This window comes from Tasmannia lanceolata, unplaced genomic scaffold, assembly GCF_043159265.1.
Source record: "Tasmannia lanceolata isolate RefF3 unplaced genomic scaffold, GAP_Taslan_0.1 ptg000044l, whole genome shotgun sequence".
Lineage (NCBI taxonomy): Eukaryota > Viridiplantae > Streptophyta > Magnoliopsida > Canellales > Winteraceae > Tasmannia > Tasmannia lanceolata.
In genome coordinates this window covers 14904667-14928429 of record NW_027518721.1, presented here as the reverse complement: position 1 = coordinate 14928429, position 23763 = coordinate 14904667, and the positions used below count along the sequence as shown (strand labels likewise).

Sequence of the window (23763 nt, the reverse complement as noted above, 5' to 3'; positions counted from 1 at the left end):
AGAAACTCCTAGCCCGCATGAGTATAAACTATGAATGGCTAAAATAACCTAATAAGACATTAGGTTAGGTAACTTCTTTTGAATGAATCACCTTAATAAAAACCTTAACCCCCTTTTAGTTAGCATTTAAATAAATAAGTTCTCAAATATAAAGACCAGTTTTAACCGGGCGAGAACGGTGCCTAACTCCTTCCGTTCTCGTAACCAGGCAACTAACCCAATCTCATTGGAACGCGGACTTGGTTCGCAGAGTCATTCCATTCATGGGTCTTAGGCCCCCGGACCTAGGTGGTGGCTCTGGTCAACACTTTTTCGTGAAATTCGGGTCTTTTTATTCCTAGTTTACGGAAAAGCAAGGAAAATCGAATGCAGCACACCTGGATCGAGCAAACGCCAACAAACAACCAGCACAGCCTACAACAATAACACCCGTGGGTGCGCTATCGGATCCTGACCGGGATCATGGGCGGGGCTCCACGCTAGCCATCAAGTCTTTCCTCACTGTTTCTACCCAAGTTGTTTTCGGTCTGCCCCTTCCTCCTTTTACTCCATCAACTTGGCACGAGTCACTTCTTCTCACCGGAGCATCCAAAGGCCTACGTTGCATATGCCTAAACCATCTGAAGCGGTGCTCTCTCATCTTCTCCTCAATTGGTGCCACCCCCACCTTTTTACTTCAGTTTAAATTTTATCTAACCTTGTGTGGCCGCACATCCATCTAAGCATTCGCATCTCTGCTACACTCATCTTATGCACATGCTGCTTCTTGTTGGCCAACATTCTAAGCCGTACTGCTATTTCTTGTCTTTTTCGGGAACATCTTGTCCCCGCTCTGTAACTGTCTGTTTTTTACTCCTAATTTCAATAAAGTTATCTTTCAAAAAAAAAAGACATTCTGAGCCGTACAGCATGATCGGCCTCACATCTATCTTATAAAACTTTCCCTTCAACTTGGTAGGTATTTTACGGTCGCACAAAACTCCTAAAGCATGCTTCAACTTCAACCAACCCACTCTTATTCTGTGCTTAACATCCTCTTTATTCTTTTCTTATGCAGGATTGAACCAAGATAGTGAAAGATATCCCTCTTAGGTACCTCCTGTCCAGTCATATTTACTACATCCTCGCCCCGCCTCCTTACATTACTAACGTTGCACTCCATATACTCTGTCGTAGTCCTACTCAGTCTAAAACCTTTGGATTTCAAAGTAGTTCTCCATAACTCTATCTTAGCATCAACTCCTGCAAATAACAGACACCACGTTACCTCATCCTGGATACCCTCCGTAAGTTCATCCATAACAAGCGTAAAATGATAAGGGCTCAGAACTGATCCTTGGTGCAATCCTATTGTAATTGGAAACTCACTAGACGTGCCAACCGTAGTTCTGACACCAGTTACTGCTCCATCGTACATATCCTTAATCACATCAACATATTTAGTAGACACTTTTTCCCTTTCAAGGACCCACCACATACACTCCTTGGAACCCTATCATACGCTTTCTCCAAATCAATGAAAACCATATGAAGCTCCTTTTTATTTTCTAAATCTCTCTATTAACCGTCTAATCAAGAAGATAGCTTCCATAGTCGATCGTCTGGGCATGAAGCCAAACTGATTCTCTGACACCTTAGTCTCTTTTCTTGAAGTGAAATTATAAGAGGAGTAGGTGTGATAAGGGGTCTTTATCGTGAAAAGGGACAAGGCACTTGATCCAGATGGGTTTCCCAATGGCTTTCTCCCAAGAATATTGGGATATAATCGAAGAGGACTTGTGAAAGTGTTTTTTGGAATTTCATTCGAATGAGCATATAAAAAAAAGGGGTGGCTCAGTGCACGAGGCTTCCGCCATTGCGGGGTCTGGGGAGGGCTAGATGTACGCAGCCTTACCCTTGCTTTGCAGAGAGGCTGTTTCCGTGACTCAAACCCGTGACCACTACAATAGAGCAACCTTACCATTGCGCCAAGGCTTGCCATATAATAGAGATAAATACTACCTTCATTATTTTCATCCCAAAAGGCAGATGTGGTTGAGGTAAGATATTTTAGGCCAGTAAATTAGGTCATAGCTTGTGCAAACTAATAACAAAGGTCTTGTTGATGTCAATGAGGGTTAACGAAGTTATGGGTAGAGTGATATCTCCTTACCTATGTGCATTCATAAAGGAAAAACAAATTATTGGTGGAGTTGCAACAATTGAATGCCCAGACTCGAGGTAAAGAAAAGTAAAAGCCAGGATATTATGTAAGAATGATATGCAAACGGCAAATGATGCAAATTTAGAGTTCGTGTGTTCCTTGGAGAACTCCTATGAGTGCTCAGTGTCTAGACTTTAAATTAAAGCAGCACATTCATTCCACAAATAGAATTAAACATTAAAAAAACTTAATCAACTAGCAACTAGGGTCTGCACAGATTTAAAGCTTTGAGTTGATTCAATTTTTTGAATTGTTTATTTGTTCACTTCGAAGGCCCAAACAATTGCTTTGAGTTGATTAAATAACATGCTAATTCAGCCAAGTGTAATTAACAAACACATAGTTCATGCCAAAGAAATCATATCTATGAATATGAACAATAATGTGCTAATATGTCCACAATGTTAAATGATGTAGAGATAAAGAAACCTAAGGTTCAAAAGGTCTAAGATATGGGTTGGGAAAGGGCTAGTCAATGAAATAGGGCTGCAAATGGTAATATGTATAGGGCAGCAGTCAATAAGGGAACAATCTCACCTGATTGTGTGAGTCTCGGCCTTGAACTCTATAGAGGAGAAGCTCCTAAGAGGGGATGGAGAGATAGGGGTATCCACGGACTCGTGAGGGCTGATGACTGCACCAGAGGACTCGATTCGTGTGGGAAGAAACTCTGTCGAGTAGAAGTTTATTACATGCTGAAACATGTCCTCACCGAGTCGTCAAATCTTAACTGCATCCAACCACAAACTCGATCATCCTCACCAACAAAAAGTATCTTCGATGAAATCCTCGATAGGCCTCTCTCGCCAAGTGTCTACGATATGAACTCCAGAAGATGTCGAAATGATGAGGAAAAACTCTGGCGAACCTCCAGAAGTGTGTAAGATGAGTGGCTGCAATTGTGAACCAATCATGTCTAGGTGATGTCACTAAATCCCCATGCTGAAGGGATTGTTTTCCCGGAGCTGATCAACAGTCAACTTGAACTTCCCACGGCTCGCTTGTATTCACTTTAATACCTCTTGTTGTATCTTCCTCATGTTAGGTACGAGGTCCTCAGCTCTAGCATTATGTCGACCAAGGTACTAGGAAGAGGAGAGGGCTAGTAGGTGGGTAATAAAGGGGTCAAGATGGTCTCAAAGGGGGTACATCCAATGAAACGGGTAACATAGCTATCATAAATAAACTGCGCTTGGGCTAGAATTAAATCCCATTGATGAAATCCCTTGTCAGCTAAGCATCTTAGCAAATTCCCAAAGGTGTGATTGACCACTTCCATTTTCCACCTGCTTGGGAATAGTATGTGCTGTCAAATTGAAATATAACCCCTATTTTGCTCCATAAAATTCTCCAGAAATGAGACATATCGGAGAACCTAGCTCTATAAATCGACATGAAATGAGACACATCAGAGAACCTATCAACAATAACAACGATGAGCTTAGATCTTCTAGCCGTCTTGACTATAGAGGAATACGCGACAATGTTGGGTGTTTGACTTTTAATGGCCTGGCTTACCCTGCACTAGATTACACAAATTGTCGCCACATTATCCCCATCAAGTATGGTTTTATTGTGCTTGCGCTCACGAGATTGCTCATTTGTCTTCTCATGTGTAGCACTTTCAAGTTTCAACACAGGGAAGGAGCCCTCGACCCGCAACAGATAGAGGAGGATTTATTCAATCACATAGTTTGGGCTCCTAGAATATGGCGCCCTTGTGGCAATCTATTTGATTGTATCGAAAGGCCCAATGAATTGGGATTTCCCTATTGGGCCAGGTCATTTCGGGGCAAGCGGATCATTTATCATAAAGAGGATGAGCCTTCTTGGTCTCTATCCTTGTCATTTATTGATTTGCTAGGTTAGTTTGAGGATCGGATGGTCCTACATAGGCAATTGGTGACTCGATGCACCACACTTGAAGCATTTAAATGTAGCACTGTTTGGTGTGAGTCTTATAAATGCATGACCTGTTTCCATCTCACCTTTCGGTGGTCTTGTGGCGCGACTCTTAGGTGGAAGAGTGGAGTTCAAATGGCCACCTGCAAAATCTCTAATAGTTGAACTAGCAGGCCTGTTAGTTCAAGGCAGATGCTAGAAAAAATATAGAGGAATTTTTCAGTTCAACGGGATCAAGAGATTTTAAAAAAAACCCGTGTTACAAAATACAAGCTCCCATTGGCCAAAATTTATGGGTGTTGGTATTAAAATCACATCATGGATTAGGTATGAAAAGGACTCCCATGACTATCCGGGACGTTTTTAGAAGCCGTCGGAATATCCCTCCGGAAGTCTCTGAGTTTAAGCAATCGTAGGAATTTTCTGTGTGTGTGGACTTAATCTTGAGCTGCTATCAGAGTCTTTTCTTTCATGTCGAGAGGGAGGCTATTATGTTATGTAAGTGTTTGAATCTATTGGGATTTTTAATCCATGCTGCCGGAGATTCTTGTTTTTGCTTGGGCAAGAAGCTAATTTGGCGAGGCCCCTTTGGCCACAATGGCCCCCACCTAGATCGCATGCGGGTTCTTTGGGAAGTATGGACATGTCTAGATGGAGGCTATTCTGTTATGTAAGTGTTTGAATCTATTGGGATTTTTAATCCATGCTGCCGGAGATTCTTGTTTTCGCTTGGGCAAGAAGCTAATTTGGCGAGGCCCCTTTGGCCACAATGGCCCCCACCTAGATCGCATGTGGGTTCTTTGGGAAGTATGGAAGACTGGGATACCGGGGGGAGGAGATTGGACTTTGGGGCTAGGAAGGCACCTGGCCGCAACGCAGTGGAGTCTAATCGCAGGCCATTCTCGACTGGGAGCGATTGGTTGTGCTTAAAATGTAATTATAAAAACTTTGGCTCATGCATCATATGCAGAAAATGCTCGGAACCTAGAATTAGAGAGAATCCTAACTTAGTATGGAGACCCAAAAATGTCCAAGTCGCCACACTCAACGAGGTTCAATGTTTGGACGTTCCAGCTTCCGTAGTGGAGGAAAGAAAAACCTTAAGAGTTGTCTCATTGGGAGTTTGAAATCTGGCTCCTGGCTTTTAGAAGATGTTTGGGATTGAGCCAAAAAGTTTTGGGGTCTCCCGGATTTGCAGAAACCTTTCTCTATTAGCATAGTAGACATCCTATTTCTCTTTGACTCTGAGGCCCAGGCCACCTCTATTCTCTGACGGGGAGGCGTGGCTTTTGGGGGATATCTCCCTTCCCTCCAGCCCTGGCTCCCGGCATATAATGCAGGGGCTAGAACTGTTCGGTTGCGATTTTATGATATTCCACTTCATGCATGGTCCTCTGCCACGGTGGAGATCCTGGGTCTACATCTGGGTCAGGTCCTTGAGACCCAGCTCTTTGGGAATCACATTCATTGTTTGGCCTTTGCCTCTGCCCTGGTCATTTCCCCCTTATGGAAATCCATCCCTCCATCCATTAATTTAAGGGTAGATTTCACCATTTATTCGGTGGGAGTTAAGTGGTGTCCGAGGATAGTATAAATTCTCTGGCAATGTCGGTGGTGGAAGAATCCAGCAGTAAAGACAATTTGGCCCTTTTTGAGGGATCCGATCTGATTCCCATCGATAAAGGCTCACCGGCGGTGGTCTGTCCACCGGAAAAGGTGGCAGTGGCCTCTGGGCGCGGTTTGAAGCCGGTGGTGGACCCCACTTTAAATTTTGAATTGCCCACCTACCTGCCTGTCCCCTCTGAGATCGCCCCTAGCTCGTCAGAAAGCAGGAAGGCTACGCTGAGGGGAGCTACGAGTCTGCTTATTGTAAGGATTGCACCAAAATCATTAATTTCCATTCCACGTGGCGCAAAATGAAAGGCAGGTAGAAAAGATATTGTAGATTCTTTTAGGTTAAAGTCGGCGAAGGAGCTAAAGGCTTTAAAATTAAAAAATAGGTTCCTCATGGCAAGCAAGAGTATCGATGAAAAGCGTACACGTTCAGGTAAAGGTAAATTCAGAAGAGGTCGCGGGCAGGACACTTTTATCTTGGCTACCCGTGGTGGCCTATCACTGAGTCCGAAAATCACCATTACCTACGAATTCTGGATAACTCGCCTAGTTCAAGCATGTCTGGTAAAGATCGATCTGGGGTTACAATTAGTGTAACCAAGGGCGACCTTACCCTTGTGGATGGGGATCTTGGCCTTCTAAAAAATCTTAAATATAATGAAAAGCTGGCGAGGAAGGAATCGCCTACCCCTGGTGAGGTGTTACTATCTCCTCTTAAGAAGCAGTAGAGGAAAGAAAGAGTAGAAGCTAGTCAAAGCTCGGGTATGTCTCCTACTCTGTCCATCATGAATAGTGAGGAAGAGCTTCATACGCCCCTTCGTAATTTTCCCATATTCAACAAGATTTTAGAAAAGGAAAGGCGAACTCGGAGGCGATTGTGGGAGGTGGAGAAACATTTAGTGATCTTAAGCCTGAAAAATAGGTGCGAGAGCCTGGTTGACTCGGGTCTGGTGCGAGGTAATTCAGAGGTGGAAGATGGTCAGCGAACAGTGAAGTTTAATGAGTCCAGTAGAAATGATAAATGAAAGGGTGTATTGATATCGCCTAATTTAGGGGAATCTGGGCACCTAGAGTCAGAGGGTTTTAATGACTTTTTAGCAATTGGAGATGTTTTTGGGATCTCTTCCCAAGAGGATCTAGGAAAGACTAGAGAAATGTTCCTCGCAATGCAAGCTAGAGTCGCAGAGGAGAAAATAGAAAGAGCCAAGGAGGTTGAAATGGAAGCTGGATTATGAGATTAAAGGATCCTATCTAAAGAGGTTGCCGATTTGTACTGTATGAATGAGTCCGTATTGATTTCCGAAGAATCTAGTTAAGTTGAATTCATTAGTTGTGGAGCATTGTAATTGACTTCTAGAGGAATCCTCTTAGACATGGTTCTTGTGGTTGTTTTAATTAGTAGAGGTAGGATGGAAAAGGAGATGATTAAAGGAGGTTGGGATTTAGTTACCAAAGTTGTGGAATCTATGAAACTGGCTTCAGTTCTGTTGATTGGTGTTAAGGCAATATGCTAGAATGATAAATAGGAGAGATCGCAGGGATAAATATATGCTCTAGGTAATTTTAGATCTTAGGTGGGCCGAGAAAAGATTTAGAACCTCAATAGCTTGAGAGACCATGGGCTTTCGCTAGTTGAGGCAATGTTGTCTGGAAGTTCTTTTTAATGTGATTAGTTAAGAAATATGGTGTACGAAGAAAGGGTCTTGAATTCTGTTATTTTCTACTTAACCTTCTTGGTCTAGGGTATGCCCTGGACCTTTTTGTTTGATTCTATGTAATGCAGGCTGGGACTCTTGGTCCCCAATGTAATTTTCATAGTATTAATGAAATATGTCATCTTTCAAAAAAAAAAAAAACTAGTAGGCCTAAATCAATGTCCTTTTGCCTTGCCTTGCTTTACACATCCAGGGCTTCAAACCCAATATGTTTGTCAATGCGATCCAAGGCAACTTTAATGTCAACTAATATGTCTGAGTGTTGGTCCAATGTAGCTTGAGTTCGTTGTTGTCAGACCCCTCGAGGTTGGACTTGTCCTTGTCCTTGATGTGGAGCATTGACTCTGTAAACCATAGTTTGAACGTGCGTGCTCTATCTGCAAGACAACCCTACGGAGACTGAGATGTACTAAGACGCTAAAATAAGAAATAATACCATGCTTAGATCCTTTCCAAGTTTAGATTTGTGTCGGCTTATGACCTTTAACATGGTTGGAGGGAGGTCTACTCTAGCATCGAAAGTATCAAGTCGGGTGGCTCACAATGGTCTCCCCCACTGCCGGGTTTTGTTAAAATCAACTTTGATGGCTCTAGTCTCGGAAATCCCGGTCCTTCAGGGATTGGTGGCCTACTTAGAGATGAGCTGGGAGCTTTGATTTGGGCATTCTCTGGTCTGATTGGCATAGTGGACTCTAATGAAGCGGAGATCAGAGTGGCTTTACAGGGGCATCAGATTTGCTGAGTCTCTTGACTTGGCAAAATTGACAGTGGAGGGAGATTCGCAAAATGTCATAGCGTGGTTGAAGGGCAGCAAATCATCTCCTTGGAGATTCGCCGGGTGGATCGATGAGATTAGAGACTGGATTGGAGGAGCAGATATTGTATTTCAGCACGCAAAAAGGTCTGCTAACTCTGAAGCAGATGGCCTCGCTAAAGGCGGTGTGGGGAGGCAGGAGCTAGAGCTGTTTGATTTCCTTTCCCCGTGAGGATCTTTTTAGAATTGCATTTTTTCTCCTGTTTCTGTCTTTTCTTCTTGTCGATCCCCTCAGTCGGCCTTTTCTTTTGTTGTTGTTCTTATTTTCTCCATTAAAAAAAGAAGAAGAAATAATATCATGCTACACTACAAAATTGACACAAAACTGACATAGGACAGATCTCATGACCTAAAGATGCCCTAACAGACAAGATTGAGGCAATAATTGCCATGCACCATGAGGTGTAGGGTTTGAGGTTGGTAGGAGAGACATGGAAGAGAGAAAAATGGGGCAGTTGGAAATACTTAGACTTTTTCAGCCATTAAAACAAATAATTACGAACGCACTTTTTTTTTGTAAATACGAGCTTATTATTTTTAGCAAGTACATACTATTTTTAGTAAGTACAACCTTGACAAAAGACCTCTTAGACTCCATATAAAAGCCCCAAGGAAGATCTAGAGGACTTTTTTTGACATGTGATTTTAATCCCCTTGCAGCTGCCCATGAACATCCGCCTCCCCCCTCATCTCTTCTGCTTTCTTCATTCCTCTCCTTCCTCTCTTCTCTCCCTTTCACCTCCCCTCCTCCATTACTCCGCCCCCTTTTCTCTCTTCTCATATCCTACGTTCATGTGTCTCCCCTTTCCACTTCACCCTTCCCGGTTGGGTTTATAAATAGTTCCCTGTTCTCTCTCACATATCTTTCTCCCCTTGATTCTCTTTCTATTTTTCTTGATCACGATCTTTCCTGGATCTTGATTTTTCTTTCTTGTCTTGATATTGATCTTGATCTTTTCTTGATATTGTTCTTTTTTGTATCTTTTTTTTTTAGAATGATAGCCAATTTTATTGAAAATAAGACCGAGATGTTCGCTTACAAAGAGAGAAGAAAAAGGAAAAAAGGAAAAGGGAAAATACAAAAGATGAAAGAGAATGAGAGAAAACACAAAGGGGCTCAAGGAGGAATGGAATAAAAAAGGGCGGGAGATTCCTTTGAAACCCCCTCTCTCATAAGGCGATCTGCAATCACATTAGCAGATCTGCGAGCATGCCTAAAAACAATGGCGGATGATCTTATCCGGTCCTTGATCTCGTCAAAGAATCCATCAAATCTCCAAGGATGCTTAGTAGAACCATTAAGCCAACGGATGACGTTTAGGGAATCCCCCTTTGACCGCTACATTATCAAGCTTCCCTGGGGCCATCAATTTAATGCCTTGGTGCACCGCATGCACCTCCACCTCCGATACGCCAGCGACACCAATAGGCCCTACGAAAGCCCATATAACCTCTCCTTCTCATTCCTTAACACCCCGCCAATCTTTGAAGGTCCCGGATTTCCAAGGCTAGAACCGTCAAAATTGAGCTTTAAGAAGCCCTTGGTGAAGGCTCCCACACCGGCATGACTTTAGGTTTCCGCTCACCACTATAACAAACCTCCTTCCAACCATGAGGTAAATCATATGAGATGATGAATTTGAAAGAAGGGAGAGTTTTCACCCAAGAGATGGTCAACGCAACAACTTTAACATAAAGAAAATAAGGCCCTTTCGCCACCCCATCAAAAACTCTTTTTTTTTTTTTTGAATGGGCCCCATCAAAAACTCTTGCATTCCTTTCTTTCCATATGATCCACAACGTGGCTAAGAAAGCAATCTTCCACAAGATTTGGCCTTTTTTCCTCCAAGGGACCGCTGTCCAACTAAGGAAAAGGTCAACAAGCTTTGCAGGAAAATCTCATGCTATGCCAAATCTACAAAGAAGATTACTCCATATCGCGCGAGCAACCTCAATGGATAAAAATGTGGTCCACTGATTCCCCAGCCTCTACGCACAGAGCAGTGATCAATGATCCATATCGCACGACCAATGATCTTTTATGAATCTTGATTGTCCTTTATCTTCATAATCTTAATCGTTTCTTGCTCTTGATCTCTCTGATCTTGATCTGGTCCTTCATTTCTCATTGTCTTGGCTAAGATCAACCCTCTCTCTCTCTCTCTCTCTCTCTCTCTCTCCTCGGCCATTACCTGCAGCAGATGATCAAGGTTAGAAATCCGGCACATCACTCCCAGGAAAGGTTCTGAATATTAGAATCAAATCGTAAATCGTAACAAGGTTCAAATTGTATCGAATCGTAAATCGTAAGATTTTTCAGATTTTTATATAAAAATGATAAAAATATTAAAAAAATATAAAAAATAAAAAAATTAATTATTTTTCATTCAAAACTATTAAATTAAATATAAAATTCCATGACTAGTAATCAAAAGCACAAACTATATTCATCGTACAATAAATCACAATCAATTCTCAAAATCCAAAACAAGCATTGAAAAAGCGAGAAAAGACCCCTGGAACAGACAAAAAATAACTTTGGCAATCATATGTTGAAGCAAACAGCAGCTATCCCTGTTTGTTTTGGATTTTAAGAACTGATTGATTGTGAGTCCAATCAGTTCTCATAATACAATAACAAACAAGACAAACTGTTGTTGAAACAGGGAAAAAAACCGCTGGTGGTATTGGTATAAGTAGGAAAGGATGAGAAGGAAAGAAGAGGAGAAAAAGAAGGAAGGAGGAGAAGAAAAGATTTTTAGTGCTTTCTTTACTTGTTTTTAGCTTATATGTTGGGGCGGAGGATTTATATACAATTTATTTCAAATCGTAAAGTGCCCACCTCATAAAAATAAGCGAACAAAAAAGAAACCTAAAAATCATAAAAAGAATTGTAAAAGTCACATGATTCAAAGTTGAATCGTACGATTTTTACGAAAAATGATTCTTCCTTCCGATTTGAATCGTTCAACCCTCGATTCAATTTGAATCGTACGATTTTAACAATAATGCTCCTAGGTATGGAACACCTTCACTTTCATTTTCAACGACTTATTTTCCTTCCCATTTAAACCGTTCAACAATCCTTGCACCCATATTTTCCCTAGACCAATCCTCCTACCCTTGCCGCCCATAACCCCTACCTTGCTTTTACCATTCACCCATCATATGCCCGTCCTTTGGGACATCTTATAGGCCATACTAGTTGGATTTCATAGATCTCATTATTTTGACAGATTTATAGTTGATGAATGTTTTTTATTTCATATAGATTACCAAATTCTTATTGGGACTTATAGTATAATTTCAATTTCCAGCCCAGAATTTTTAAAACCCTATACCGATGTTGATTATTCATGTTATGTTTATGCTATGCTGATTTGAAGTTTCATGTTGTTCTTATAATTGAATTAGAAGTTTAGAACCTTTTTGTTTCTCTTAAATTCCCGGAAGTCAACCTGCGAACCTTTGGTTTGCACCAGTCACTGAAGAAAATAACCTTTGGCCTTTGGGGCTTTTCAATAGACGATTTTCTTAGGAATTGGAAGACAAAATTGCTTTTAGCAAGAGCCTAGAAATGAAGCTGTTGCCAAGATGGTCCCTTCTGCCTCAGTACTATCAAACTAAGCTTCGATGGGAATTCTAGGGCAACCCCAAACTGGCGAGAGCAATTGGGATTTCTTAGAACTTAACGATTCAAATGATGCAGAGGTGAAAGTGATCTTTGTATTTAAGGTGTAACTGTCATAGTCATTTTTTGGTGAAGGGGATTATCATGGGCATGGAGGCTTTCTCTGCAGCTAACTATTGGATTTGCATAGGGTGATAAGTCTTGTTTTCAAGCATACTCCTGAAGTAATCAGGCAGATGTACTAGCAAGAGACTGAAAAAACTGGATGGAAGAGATCTTTCCCATAATGACTTGTAGTGTGGGCTGCTGTTTTATGAGATATAATAGCAGCGTGGACAGACTATCCCTTTCTAGCGTATCTTTATTTCTTTTCATTATGTACTCTTGATTTTAATAACAATATTTTTTTTTTATAATAACAATATTTAGTTTTTTTTTTTTTTTTTTTTTTGAAATGGAACAATATTTAGTTTTTATCGGTAAAAAAGGAATTATCTTGGTCTAAAATGCACATTAAATTTCTGCCAAGGCTCCAATGCTCATTAGTTCTTCATGGATTCAGATTGTAGATGTGGCAGTATCTCTCGCCAAAGTTGCCGATGTTGACAGGAATCTTGGCAATGAGGACATGGCCATTGATGGATTCAAAGAAGCCATAAAATCCTTGGAGTCATTGACATTAGATCCTAAAGAGACCGGTCTAGAACAACGAGTAATATGCACATACTTTTGTAGTTTCTTTTCTGTCAGTTCCTTGAATCTCAACCGACTCTTATGGGTTTTGTATGCAGCGCCTTTCGGTGCTGGAATTCCTCCAAAGTCAACTTGTAGAAGATCAGAACCCGGCGAATGTTTCATCCGTCTGAGATCTCCTTGCAGAAAAGACGAAACATGTACTTGTAATATAAGCCCAATATCATCCCACAGCAATTTGAGAAGCCAAAGGTATGATAAATTGTGCTTTCACGTTGTTTTTTTTTGTTGGAATAAGTTGGACATTGTCTGATCTTAAGCCAGCTGATACTGGTCACACACTTCACAGTTATTAGCTTGCTATTTGTACAAATGCCATAAAGCCTTATCACAATCTTATAAACATTTTAAGGACTTTGTAAATCGTGAGTTCTCTTTTCTTTTCTTTCTCTTGAATTGCAATGTGAGAATACTTTAATGGGTTTTGCTAACTAGTGCCTCGTTAAGGAGCATCTAAAGCACCCATTTTCATGTACCCCACCCTTCTATCCTCAGAACACATTTACTTTTTAGAGAACTATTTCCCACAATTTCATTTCTATAGGGAAAAGTTATAAATTTGTTGTTTATAAGCCAGAAATACAATTTCAATATAAGAGTGTGTGCATTGGGGGAGGGTCTGTTTTTTTACAAAAATACCCCTATCTCATAAATGATAATAGCCAAAGAGTATTTTGGTAACTTGTATGAGATATGAGTAGTTTGGTCATTTTATAAGATTCTGGTGTTATTTTATTTTTCTTAAAATTGGGGTTCTTTTGTCATTTTCTATAACATAGGGGGGCTTCTTGATCATTTTCTACGATATGTATGAATTTTTGTTATTTTGTATAAGGAGAATTTATATGGTGGATGGTCGTGCACGCATGTGCATCCCAAAATTACAACGGGCCTACATTGTTTGTGTGATCTAAGCCATTCATTTGTTGGGGGTGTGCCTAGAAAATCTTTTTCATAGGATGATCATCCTATTTAAACCTCCTCAAATCAAATGGTTAGTTAAGATCACTCTATGGAGAAGATTTTACGGGGCCCACAATATCTACATCAGGGCCCAACAAATGAATGGTTGGATCACCCAAACACTGTGGGCGCTAGTATTTTTTTCATTTGTTGGGGGTGTGCCTAGGATGATCCTAACCTCCCCCCACCCCCGATCTATGTAGTTTTTTTTATATTGTGGTGTTCATTTTAAGCCTCTTCAAATCAAAGGGTTAAGATCATTCTATGGAGAAGATTTAACGCATCAATTTCAGTGAGGCCCTATTCATTTTGGGTTTGGATTTTGTGAACCGATTTGAGTCCAAAACTGATTATTGGACTCAAAATTATATGCAATTTTGACTCCAATTGTCAGCAGCTTTGGACTCGAATACATTCTCTAAATCCAAAACGAACAGGGCCTTAATGTAAGGAAAAATTCAATTAGGACTACACCTGGAAAGAAGTGCTATCAGGACGCAGCAGGAGGTATAGTTAGCAAAACTTCATTTTAAACCTTGTTATTTTACATGAAAAAGTAAAATACAGTGCCAACATCAAACCAAGGGGGTGCAAATATTCCATCCCCAGTGCATATGGCATTGTGTTTACTGTTCAAGTCCAATTTCTTTGTATAACTCGAATATCAATCCAAATTACAGCATTGAGTCCATTGAATTTCTACCCTTTATGGTCAACAGGCTTTCCCCTAACGTAAGCTCATTGCCCGTAGGGGTAACCAAAATCATGATTCGTGATTGCCATTTCTATCTCCATCCTCTGAGAAATACCCCACTAAATGCTGGAGTTTTTATAAGCACCATTACAAATATACAATCCTGTAACAAGTAAGCATATAGAAATCCTATTCTCTTCAGTCAGAGTAACTAAGGCTTTAACAGAATAATAGTAAGCAAGCATGAATATATTCTGTCAAGGATAAGGATCACTGGTAGGAATAAGATGAATGAGCCCATGTTCTTATTTTATTGTTACAGTACTCAGATTGCAGGGGAGATGATTATGTTTCTACTTTTAGTTAGTTGAGATGTATTTTCTCAGTAATGAATTCAAAGTCAAGCCACTCAAACTGCCATGGAATTCTTCATGGAACAGACTCCATGTTCTCTCTCATTTTGTTTTATGTGGAATGGAACAACTAAGATTCAAACAAGAGAGCCATGGGCCCAAGTACATATGATACGAGGGGCATCTTTAATATTATTTTGTATATTTGGCATGTGGGTATATTTGGAAACTTAGTAAACAAGTAGCCTTTGTTATGTTTTGAAGTGGAGATAGGAGGAGAGCTCAAGAAAAAGCCTTCACATATGACATTGGCAGATAAGATTGAAGCTCTTACTTTACCTTCCCGAACTATTTTAAGGAAGGGGTGAGTCGAGAGCATATATGAGCACCCAGAAGGGTTTTGGAAAATCATGTTTTTTTGTTTCCCATTATCAAAGCCCTAATATAACTCCACCTTGCCTTTCCTCTCTTTGTTAAGAACACAAAGGAGTATGCAATTTGCACTAATTCTCTTTCTAAATCTAATGTGGTGAATTTAATATAAATTTCCTACAAAATTATGTCAGATAATTCCTTGGTTTCTTCCATATTTTTCCCTGTGTTTTCCCATAAAATATCTCTTATTTTCTTGTAGAGACGAAAAAATCCTTTTTAATCAAAACCCACAAAATTTGCGCTTTGTGCTTTTATGCTGGTAAAGTCCTAAAAAGAAATGAACTTTTATTGGACCCACTTCTGTCTGGTTTAATGGTTCAGATCTGATGATCCGAACAGCAAACATATATGATCAAATGCTGTTGAGCACACCTCATCCTGATGATCCTAGGCCCTTGATTCATCAAGCCTTGTTTAGATATCAGGTGTCCACTCAGGATGGGACCAAGACCATGTGGGTCTCATGATGTTTCATAAGGTCAACAGTAGACCTGGCAAAAAGTGACCGGGACCGGCCCGCCCGTAAATTACTGGTCCGGGTCACCAATCATTGACCCATTTGAAATTGACCCGTGTGTCCACCCGGCCCGTCAAAACTGGGCTGGGCCGGGTGGACCTGCGGGTGCCCATAGAGAAGTGCAAAAGGTATTATTTTGGCACCTTTTGACTTTTTTTCCGAAATTGTCATAATTTTTGTTTTTTCAGTAATTGTTATATCTTAGTATATTCTTTCGGTTATTTTTTCATAATTTTTCTACTTTGCTACCATTTTCCGTAATTTCTCATTTAAAACTGAGTACCCCATTATTATTATTTATTGCTAGCCAACTTTTCACAAATGGTACTTCTGCTAATCTTTGCAGTTTGCACCACGTCGGCAATAAGACAAATCTCTCAAACGGCGAAGGTGGCTAGCAAATCCCTGTACAAACAAAAAAATCTTAACAAATATGTCAAAAATCCGGTCGACCCTCGACCCGGCCTGCCCGTTTGCCAGGTCTAGTCAACAGTCTTGATTTCACTTTTAAGTTCCTTCCTAAAAGAAACTTATTAGGCCCTGCTTATGTCTCGTTTAAAGTGATCTGGTTGAACGGCAAACATTAAGTCTGACCAAATCCTGTTGACCCCTGTTTGTGTTGGGTTATGGGAACCGATTATGTCTACAACTGATTATTGGACTCAAAATTAAGGCCCTGTTCGTTTTAGATTGTGACAAGCAATTATGGTCTCCAAACCGATTATTGGAGTTAGAATTACGTTTAATTCTAAGCCCAATAATTGGTTTGGGGTCCACAATAGGTTGTCACAATCTGAAACAAACAGGGCTTTGAATATGAATCTAAAACTGATGATTGGATTCAAAATTAAGGACCTGTTTGTTTTGTATTTTGATAACTGATTGCGAGTCCAAAACTGATTATTGGACTCAACTTTGCTTTTTTGGTCCAGCAAACAGGATCTAACTTCAAATTTGAATCCAATAATCAGTTTTGGACTCATTCTCGAATTCCAAAACAAACATGCCTTTAACCAAGAAAAGCTAAACCGTTGATTTTTGTATACTTTCTTTCACATGAGGTGTACAGCCAGGTTGAGACCAAGACCATATGGGTCCACCCATGAGTTTGACAAGATCAATGGTCTTGATTTCACATACATGCCCCCCAATGCGCCTTTTAGGACCCAAAAATTGTCTTTTACCATTGGTGGTAAAAGTGACTTTATGCTTTATAGCCTCTTCTTTCTTACAATTTTTTTATTATTCTTACTCTAGCTTCATAACCTTGTGTGGAGGTTTCCATTTCTCCCATCCTACACCTCCTTAGCCTATTTCTAAAGCCTGTACTTGACATCTCACCTATATCTGTAACTTTCTGTAGCCCCTTTCTCTCTGGACATGTCACATCACTCACATGGACGATAGGGCATTGTAAGGACAGCTGGGCCTGCTAAGGGATGGGCTCAGAATAACAGATCTGATGTGATAGCTGATAGAGTGAGGCCCACCAAGTCAGCTTTACACGCTCAAGCCTCAAGGCTGGCAATGATTGGTCAACAAACCATGAGCTTTTCCCCATCCATCCATCCATCCATCCATTATCACTCACCTCCTCTCTTCTCTAATCTCATTTTTCTTCCCCCAAATATCTCAAAAGATGAAAGAGAAAAACTCTCATAATAGAAAGTTAGGCAACCATACAATCATCATACAAAACACATTAATTATTATTTGAGAGGCCCTCAAATAAAATGTTAGATATGTCATTCCACTTGGTTTTTTTTTTTTCACTATTGCTATTTAAAGCTGAGCAAACATTCAATAATTTAATATGGGTACACAAAAATATGGATGTTAGTCACCCTAAATTTAGTACTTGTTGCTATAAATCACCCCTTAAGTACTTGGATATGGACCCATATCTTCTGTGCATCACCCATGACATTTTGGTGCATCACTCATCACATGTTGGTGGCTCTTGAGAGACTTGACCCCTCAAGGAATTGGACAAGGGACCCATATCTTCTCTGCATCACCCATGACATGTTGGTGGCTCTTGAGAGACCTGACCCTTAGGACCCAAAGTCACTGTTACATTTTCTGGCAAATACCAATGCATGGGACCCTTCTCTCTTTTCCCATCACCCTGGATCCCATGTCACTATTCCATCCAGTCTGGCATATACCCACATGTATACTCTGGATGAGTTCAAGTTTACTGGGGAATAGGGGCCAGAGCCAAGCTAAGCAATTCTGATAATGCAAACTAACGGCAAGATGTGATGCGGAATTCAGTGATTATTGGCCAAATAAAACATGCTTTGAGAGTTCAATCAATGGTTTGGTGTGATCCCAAACAACTACTAGTTCATGTAAGGGCCTCTGGATACCTCTAAATTTTATTAGCATACAATGCATGAAGTCTTATTTAATTTTTTATAATCTTATATGAAAATAATGGTTATATATATGAAAATAATGGTTATAATAGTCTGATATTTATCTCAATTAATTGCATCCTAAGTGGACTTAAATCTTACTTAATTTGGTGTGACTCGAACTCTCCAAGCTCTCTATGATTGCTGTCTCAAGATAACATGCTTGGAAACTTCAATCAATGGGGTTTGTGACTTCAACCATCTACCTAGTGTAAATCTTGGTTATGGGGGTGTAATCTTGCTTAGGTAGGCATGACTCAACTCTCCCTTCTCTCAATGACTGTTGCCTCAACATAATTGGAAAGTTCAATCTATCGATGTTGTGACTTCAACTATTTACCTAGTGTAAATCATGGTTATGTGGGTGTAATCTTGCTTAGGTTGGCATGACATAACTGTCCATTCTCTCAATGATTTTTGCCTCAAGATAACATACTTGGAAAGTGTTGAGTTGGGTGTTTGAATACAAACCCGTTTAGGGTTCGCCCCCCGCCGCTTGGCCCGGCCCGTTTTATGTGTTTTTCGGCCCGATAAGACTAACTTAAAGCCCGCTTTATATAAAGGGGCTTTTAGAGCTTATTTCGTGAGCAAGTCTTGTAAAGAGGGTTGAGAGCTCTAAAGAAAAGGGAAAAGGGTGTGCTAGGGTTTCTAGAGGGTTTGGTGAGAGAGAGACCGATCTTCTCTTGTAATCTCTGAATCTTATAGTGGATTTTCTCGTCGCCTCTGCCGTAGAGTAGGCTTTTGCCGAACCACGTAAATCTTTGTGTCTTTGTGTGATTGCTTGTGTTTATTCTTTTGTTTTACTTTGCCATTGAAATCACATATTGCTATTTGGGGTTTTTCACAATAGAAAGTTCACTCAATGGGGTGGGGTATCTTGACTTCTACAATCTACCTAGAGTAAATCTTGGTTAAGGGGGTGTAATCATGCTAGGTTGGCATGACTCAAATCTCCCTTCTCTCAATGATTTTTGCCTCAAAATAACGCAGTTGGAAAGTTCAATCAATGAGGTGGTGTGACTTAGCTATCAAACTAGTGTAAATCTTGGTTATGTGAGTAAACGTTATCAAAATAACACACTTGGAAAGTTCAATCAATGAGGTGGTGTGACTTAACTATAAAAAAAAATCAATGAGGTGGTGTGACTTAACTATCAAACTAGTGTAAATCTTGATTATGTGACTGAGTGGTAGTCCAACTATCTAGGCTCCAAGCATGACCAGAGATCCATTGCATATACTGACTTCAAAGAACATCATGCCACCTATAGTGGATGATGTTCTAGATGACTTCTAAGATTATATTCGATGGGAAGCCAATGGGAGGTTGGCTTCTGTCCATGTATGGGATTTTGGGCCCTCCAAATTTCAGTTGACTGAAGTTCTGAGTTGGGGAAGGTACATGTATGAAGCATCTCTTGTACCAATCTTATCTCTGCACCATAGGATTTAGCTTTTCTTTTGGATAAGCTTTGAAAAATTCATGTTCTACAATTCCAGTCCATCCTCCTCTTAGCTTCCTTTCATGGAGCCCTTTGGAATCTGATCATGTTGATAATGGGCATAATGACTTCTTCATTTGAACAACCAACTTGCCCATCATTTTGATTCGCTGGGCGTGACGAATGGACTAATCATGTTAAATGGGCCCTTTTCATGTCGTGTTTATCATTAGTCTCTCTCAGTCATCACTTCCTCTGATTTGATATGGAAATATCTGTGTTCTTTCGCCTTTTACCATTCGTTGTATGACGATGTGTCACAGTTTGTACTGTGTACTTTATGGCGAAGATGGAGCCACATCCTTCATTAGGGATAAAGATGTAATGTTTTAAAATGTCGGTGCAGCGGAAAATGCGGCCAAAGAAAATTCTAGTTGGAATAAAATTGTTACCTTTAAAAAACAAAAAACAAAAATTCTAGTTGACTCAGCGTGATGCTATCAAGAACTCGGTTGACTCGGCTGAGTACTCAGTTGACGCGGTCATAACCCAGGAGAGTCAATGGAGTTGATTGACTTTGCATGGCAATATGGACAAGAATGCAGCCAGGGTAAAAGGGAGTTGATTTAAGCGAGTCGACGATGACGTGGGGGAGTTTTGAAACTATGGATATGGATGTAAGAGTAGAGCAAGATAAATGTCTTGCTCGATATGGGTTGACTAAGAGAGTTGTTTTATATATGTAGATGAACAAAGGGAAACCCATTTTGGATTTTTTATTAGTGGATGTTTATGAACTCATAATCACTAACATGAAGGGCAATCTTTAGCTAGAATTGAAAGTGTGTGGCAGTTTTAAGATGGGAATCAATGTGTGTAGCAATGCTCTCTCCATTCTAGCAATTGATACTTGTTTGCTTACAAGGGTATCTCACTTTCTAATTGCACACACCACAATAACACCATAAAAGCAAGTCTTGTAAATCATGTTGATGTCCCCTGAGGTCCTCATTTCGAATCGCTTGAACAACTCCTCTGATAGCTTGGGTCCAAGGTGGGCCTCGACAATGGGCTTCAGAGTAGCACGGACAAGGTTGGCTTTGGCTCGACCGTAGGAAAACGGATCCCTAATCCACTCCTCTTGCTTCTCCTTTGAATGCTCAACAATTCTCTGGTACTCCAATGTCTGGATCTCAAACCCGGTACATCGATCAAAAGCTGCCTTAACCTCATCAATGCTTCTCATATAGGCAGGAATGTTGAATGTGTCTCTTTTCTCTTCATCGATCAATGCCTATCGAAAAGAGGCATAGAAAAATCCCAAATTAGAACAATAATCATTTTATCAAACAAAATTAAGACAAACATGAGCTATTAATAATACCCTCAATATTTTCTTTTCAATAAGGATATGTTAGAATGGCTTAAGCTATAGGATCAGATATTGATATATAAAACATGAAGGAAAAGAAACTTGGTACCACCACATAATCCCTTAGTACAAGCAGAAGAAGAAAAAAAAATGAAAATCGTAGATATGCAACAATTGAGTTTACACACAAAAGTTCAAGTCCACTTGGATTTGGTGAGTCAAGGGATCTAAGAACAAGGAAAGGGGCTTTAACAAACAAAGAGGAGAGAAACTCCCATAGGAGAAACTCCTCCAAAGTATCAAACCAAAAATGTATATGTGGGTATTAATGAGAGGTGGGATGGTGACAAGAGATGAGAAGGAAAAAGGCAAAAGGATGTAGTGTCATGCCTGTTTTAAGGTAGTGAAGAGGCTTTACTAATAATACACACCTCATTTAATAGGTCTTCCCATGCCTGATCCATAGAGCTTGTGAAGGGGTGCTTTGCCCTTGAGTCAGGGTCACCCAACTGGTTCTCCGGCCGCTGCGAGCCCGGTCTTCCGGCCATCAATATAAACAACATTCCACCTTCAACAATCTCCTCTCTTCGACATCGTAAAAAGGCCTTCAAATCCTCCTCTGATTGCTTCGCGTAAGCTTCTACGACCTCCTCCTTTGCTCCATCAATCCAAGCTCTCCCTTTGTTCCAAGCTGGTGATCTCTTATCCAACACTGCCTCTGGTATCTATCAATTTCAATACAACACACAACGAATAATAAAATACAATATAAATCAAGTAAAAAAAAAAAAAACAACATTAAAAGAAAAAGAGAGAACCCCACCCAGTCAAAGAAGTGGGAAAAAAAAAAAGAACACATCCAGTATTGTGTTTGTTACCAACTCCCAGACAACCCAACAAAAGAAACTGAGCAAACCCATCTAGCATGCCTTTTATTACTAACTTTCTAGACCACCCCCGAAAAGAAAGTGCGAAATAACTCATCTAGAATGGTGTTCTTTTCAAAACTTTGTAACATATCAACATTAATTAAAGGAAGAGAGAAACAACCATCTAAAATGATGTCTTTTCTATTGCCTACCCAGCCCAATAGAAAAAAGAAAAAGATGAGAAAATCCAATCCAATGTAGAATATTGTCTTGCTGATGTTCCCATACCCCTCAATAGAAAAAAAGGATCAATTCAACTAGAAAACTGGTCTAAAACATGTAAAGGAAGAGAAAAAGAAAAGGAAAGAATGCAATGTAGCTTGGCCACACATGGGAGGGAATTTTACCGACAATCACACCTACTAGTGCAAATTGGAGAAGAAAATAAAAGGAAAAACTTAAAAACACCTTAGAAAGCCAGTGTAAGGCGCTTAAGCTGACGGCTATGTGAAGCTTCCCTTTAGGGAAGAGACGATGATAAAAGGACCCCGGCACGCCGGCGGCATAGTAGAGTTGCTTCTTGTTATCATGTAATATTGGTAAAGAGCGAAAGAGAGAGTTGAAATCATTCGAAGGGAGATCCGAAAAGAAGGCCTCGAATTCGGGTTCTTGGCCTCTCTCCTTGTGATATCTTTGTCTCAAGGTCTCCACCACCAATTCAATGGTGGCCAACGTGTTGTAGCCCGTTGCACAGCCTAAGTCAGCTATACGCAACGAAGTGTCACCTTCAAAAAACTTCATGGATTTGATCCCTTTCAAAATTTGAGGTTTTGATAAGGTGATTGCCGATGCGGGGGCATCAGAGTTCTTCGCGTAGCTGCCATCGTCGTCTCCTCCTTGCATACAAAGTATTCTGTGGAGATCTCCTGTCCATGTCATGCATTCTTTCTTCATGTATTTGAACTCCATGCTCTCTTTCATGGAGGAAATGGGCATTAGTCTTGGATAATCCATGTGGGTTATTTTAGGAGGAGGAGGAGGAGGAGGAGAGAGAGAGAGAGAGAGAGAGAGAGAGGCTTAGTCTTTTGGTTTCATGGTGGACACCTTCAAATAAGGGAACACATATTGTAGCATGGGAAATGGTCTTGGTCCCACACTGTAGAAAAAATGGGGAAAAGAGATAATACATAAAAGGATCTTAGTATATATTCTTTATTATCCAAGAAAGTGACTTCAGATTTCCAAAATGGTGTTCTTATTGAGTTATTGCTATTATTGGCCGATGGATTGACCTAACTTTCTGTGAAAATTTTTAATTATCTGACTTTAGATCTTTTTTGGGCAAAGTGGGTTTCTGTTTTTTTTTACTGAGAAACCACACTTCATATATTCACTCAATTCACTTTTCAAAGTTTAATCACATCATAGCATGTCACATCATAGCATACACCTTAGGGAGTGATGGTTGGCTATCTTGCTCCATTGGGGATGTTCACCTTAAGTGATAGAAATCCATGGATTAGTTGCCACTGAGATTGGCTATTGGCTATTGGCTATTGGCTATCTACACAGCTATGTTTATCATAAAATTATCATGTCAGCTGTTCATCAATTTTTTTGTGATAATACTTTATCCAAGAATGAAGAAAGGTAAAAATGGAGATAAAAGATAGTGCTCCAAAAGCAGAAGTGATAGGAAAACAAAATTTTTTTTTATGGGATTTGCTAGGTACCATTGCAGAGGGCATTTCGTGGATGGGCAAGCCACCTCAGGTGATTTAAATGAATAAGAGAAGATCTGAGCCGTGTGGCTGCTCTCACATGAATTAGCCCATCGGTGAAGTGCCTTTTACGATGGTCCCTAGGAAATCCCAAAAATTATGTATGTCAAAAATGAGAACTTATATGGTGCCCGGCCGTCAAAACATAAAGGGCGAAGAGAGAGAGAACCCCTCCACCCTTGATTTGCAATCCAGCCAAAGCAGCCTTTTCGCAAATCAAGGGCGGGAGGGTTTGTTTCTCTCCGCCCTTTATTTTGACGGTCGGGCATCGTATAATTTCTCGCC

At 40.3% G+C, this 23763-nt stretch overlaps 2 protein-coding genes across 5 annotated transcripts in view; one reads left to right on the top strand and one right to left on the bottom strand.

The window, feature by feature from the left end:
• LOC143863845 (protein NCA1-like) overlaps positions 1 to 13017 on the top strand; it is a 39544-nt gene extending 26527 nt beyond the window's left edge. For all 4 annotated transcript variants that reach the window (XM_077374624.1, XM_077374625.1, XM_077374622.1 and 1 more), the window contains 2 exons: positions 12442 to 12591; positions 12671 to 13017. In XM_077374624.1, the coding sequence (XP_077230739.1) occupies positions 12442 to 12591; positions 12671 to 12745 (225 nt within the window). In that variant the 3' untranslated portion in view covers positions 12746 to 13017. The remainder of the gene's footprint in view (positions 1 to 12441; positions 12592 to 12670) is intronic.
• A 7314-nt stretch (positions 13018 to 20331) lies between these two features.
• Positions 20332 to 22799, bottom strand: LOC143863748 (gibberellic acid methyltransferase 2-like). Its single transcript, XM_077374508.1, has 3 exons — positions 22166 to 22799; positions 21260 to 21553; positions 20332 to 20750 (listed from the first exon to the last, which is right to left on the bottom strand). Exons 1-3 carry the CDS (start codon positions 22709 to 22711, stop codon positions 20388 to 20390), a joined length of 1203 nt encoding a protein of 400 aa, XP_077230623.1. The 5' UTR covers positions 22712 to 22799; the 3' UTR covers positions 20332 to 20387.
• Positions 22800 to 23763: the final 964 nt, after the last annotated feature.

Excerpts from the sequence above, each read along its gene's own strand:
- LOC143863748 (XM_077374508.1), bottom strand. The coding sequence starts at position 22,711 with ATGGATTATCCAAGACTAATGCCCATTTCCTCCATGAAAGAGAGCATG. Across the intron at positions 21,554-22,165 it reads CCTTACACTGGCTTTCTAAG|ATACCAGAGGCAGTGTTGGA; the intron begins GTGTTTTTAAGT and ends TGAAATTGATAG. Across the intron at positions 20,751-21,259 it reads GGGAAGACCTATTAAATGAG|GCATTGATCGATGAAGAGAA; the intron begins GTGTGTATTATT and ends TCTTTTCGATAG.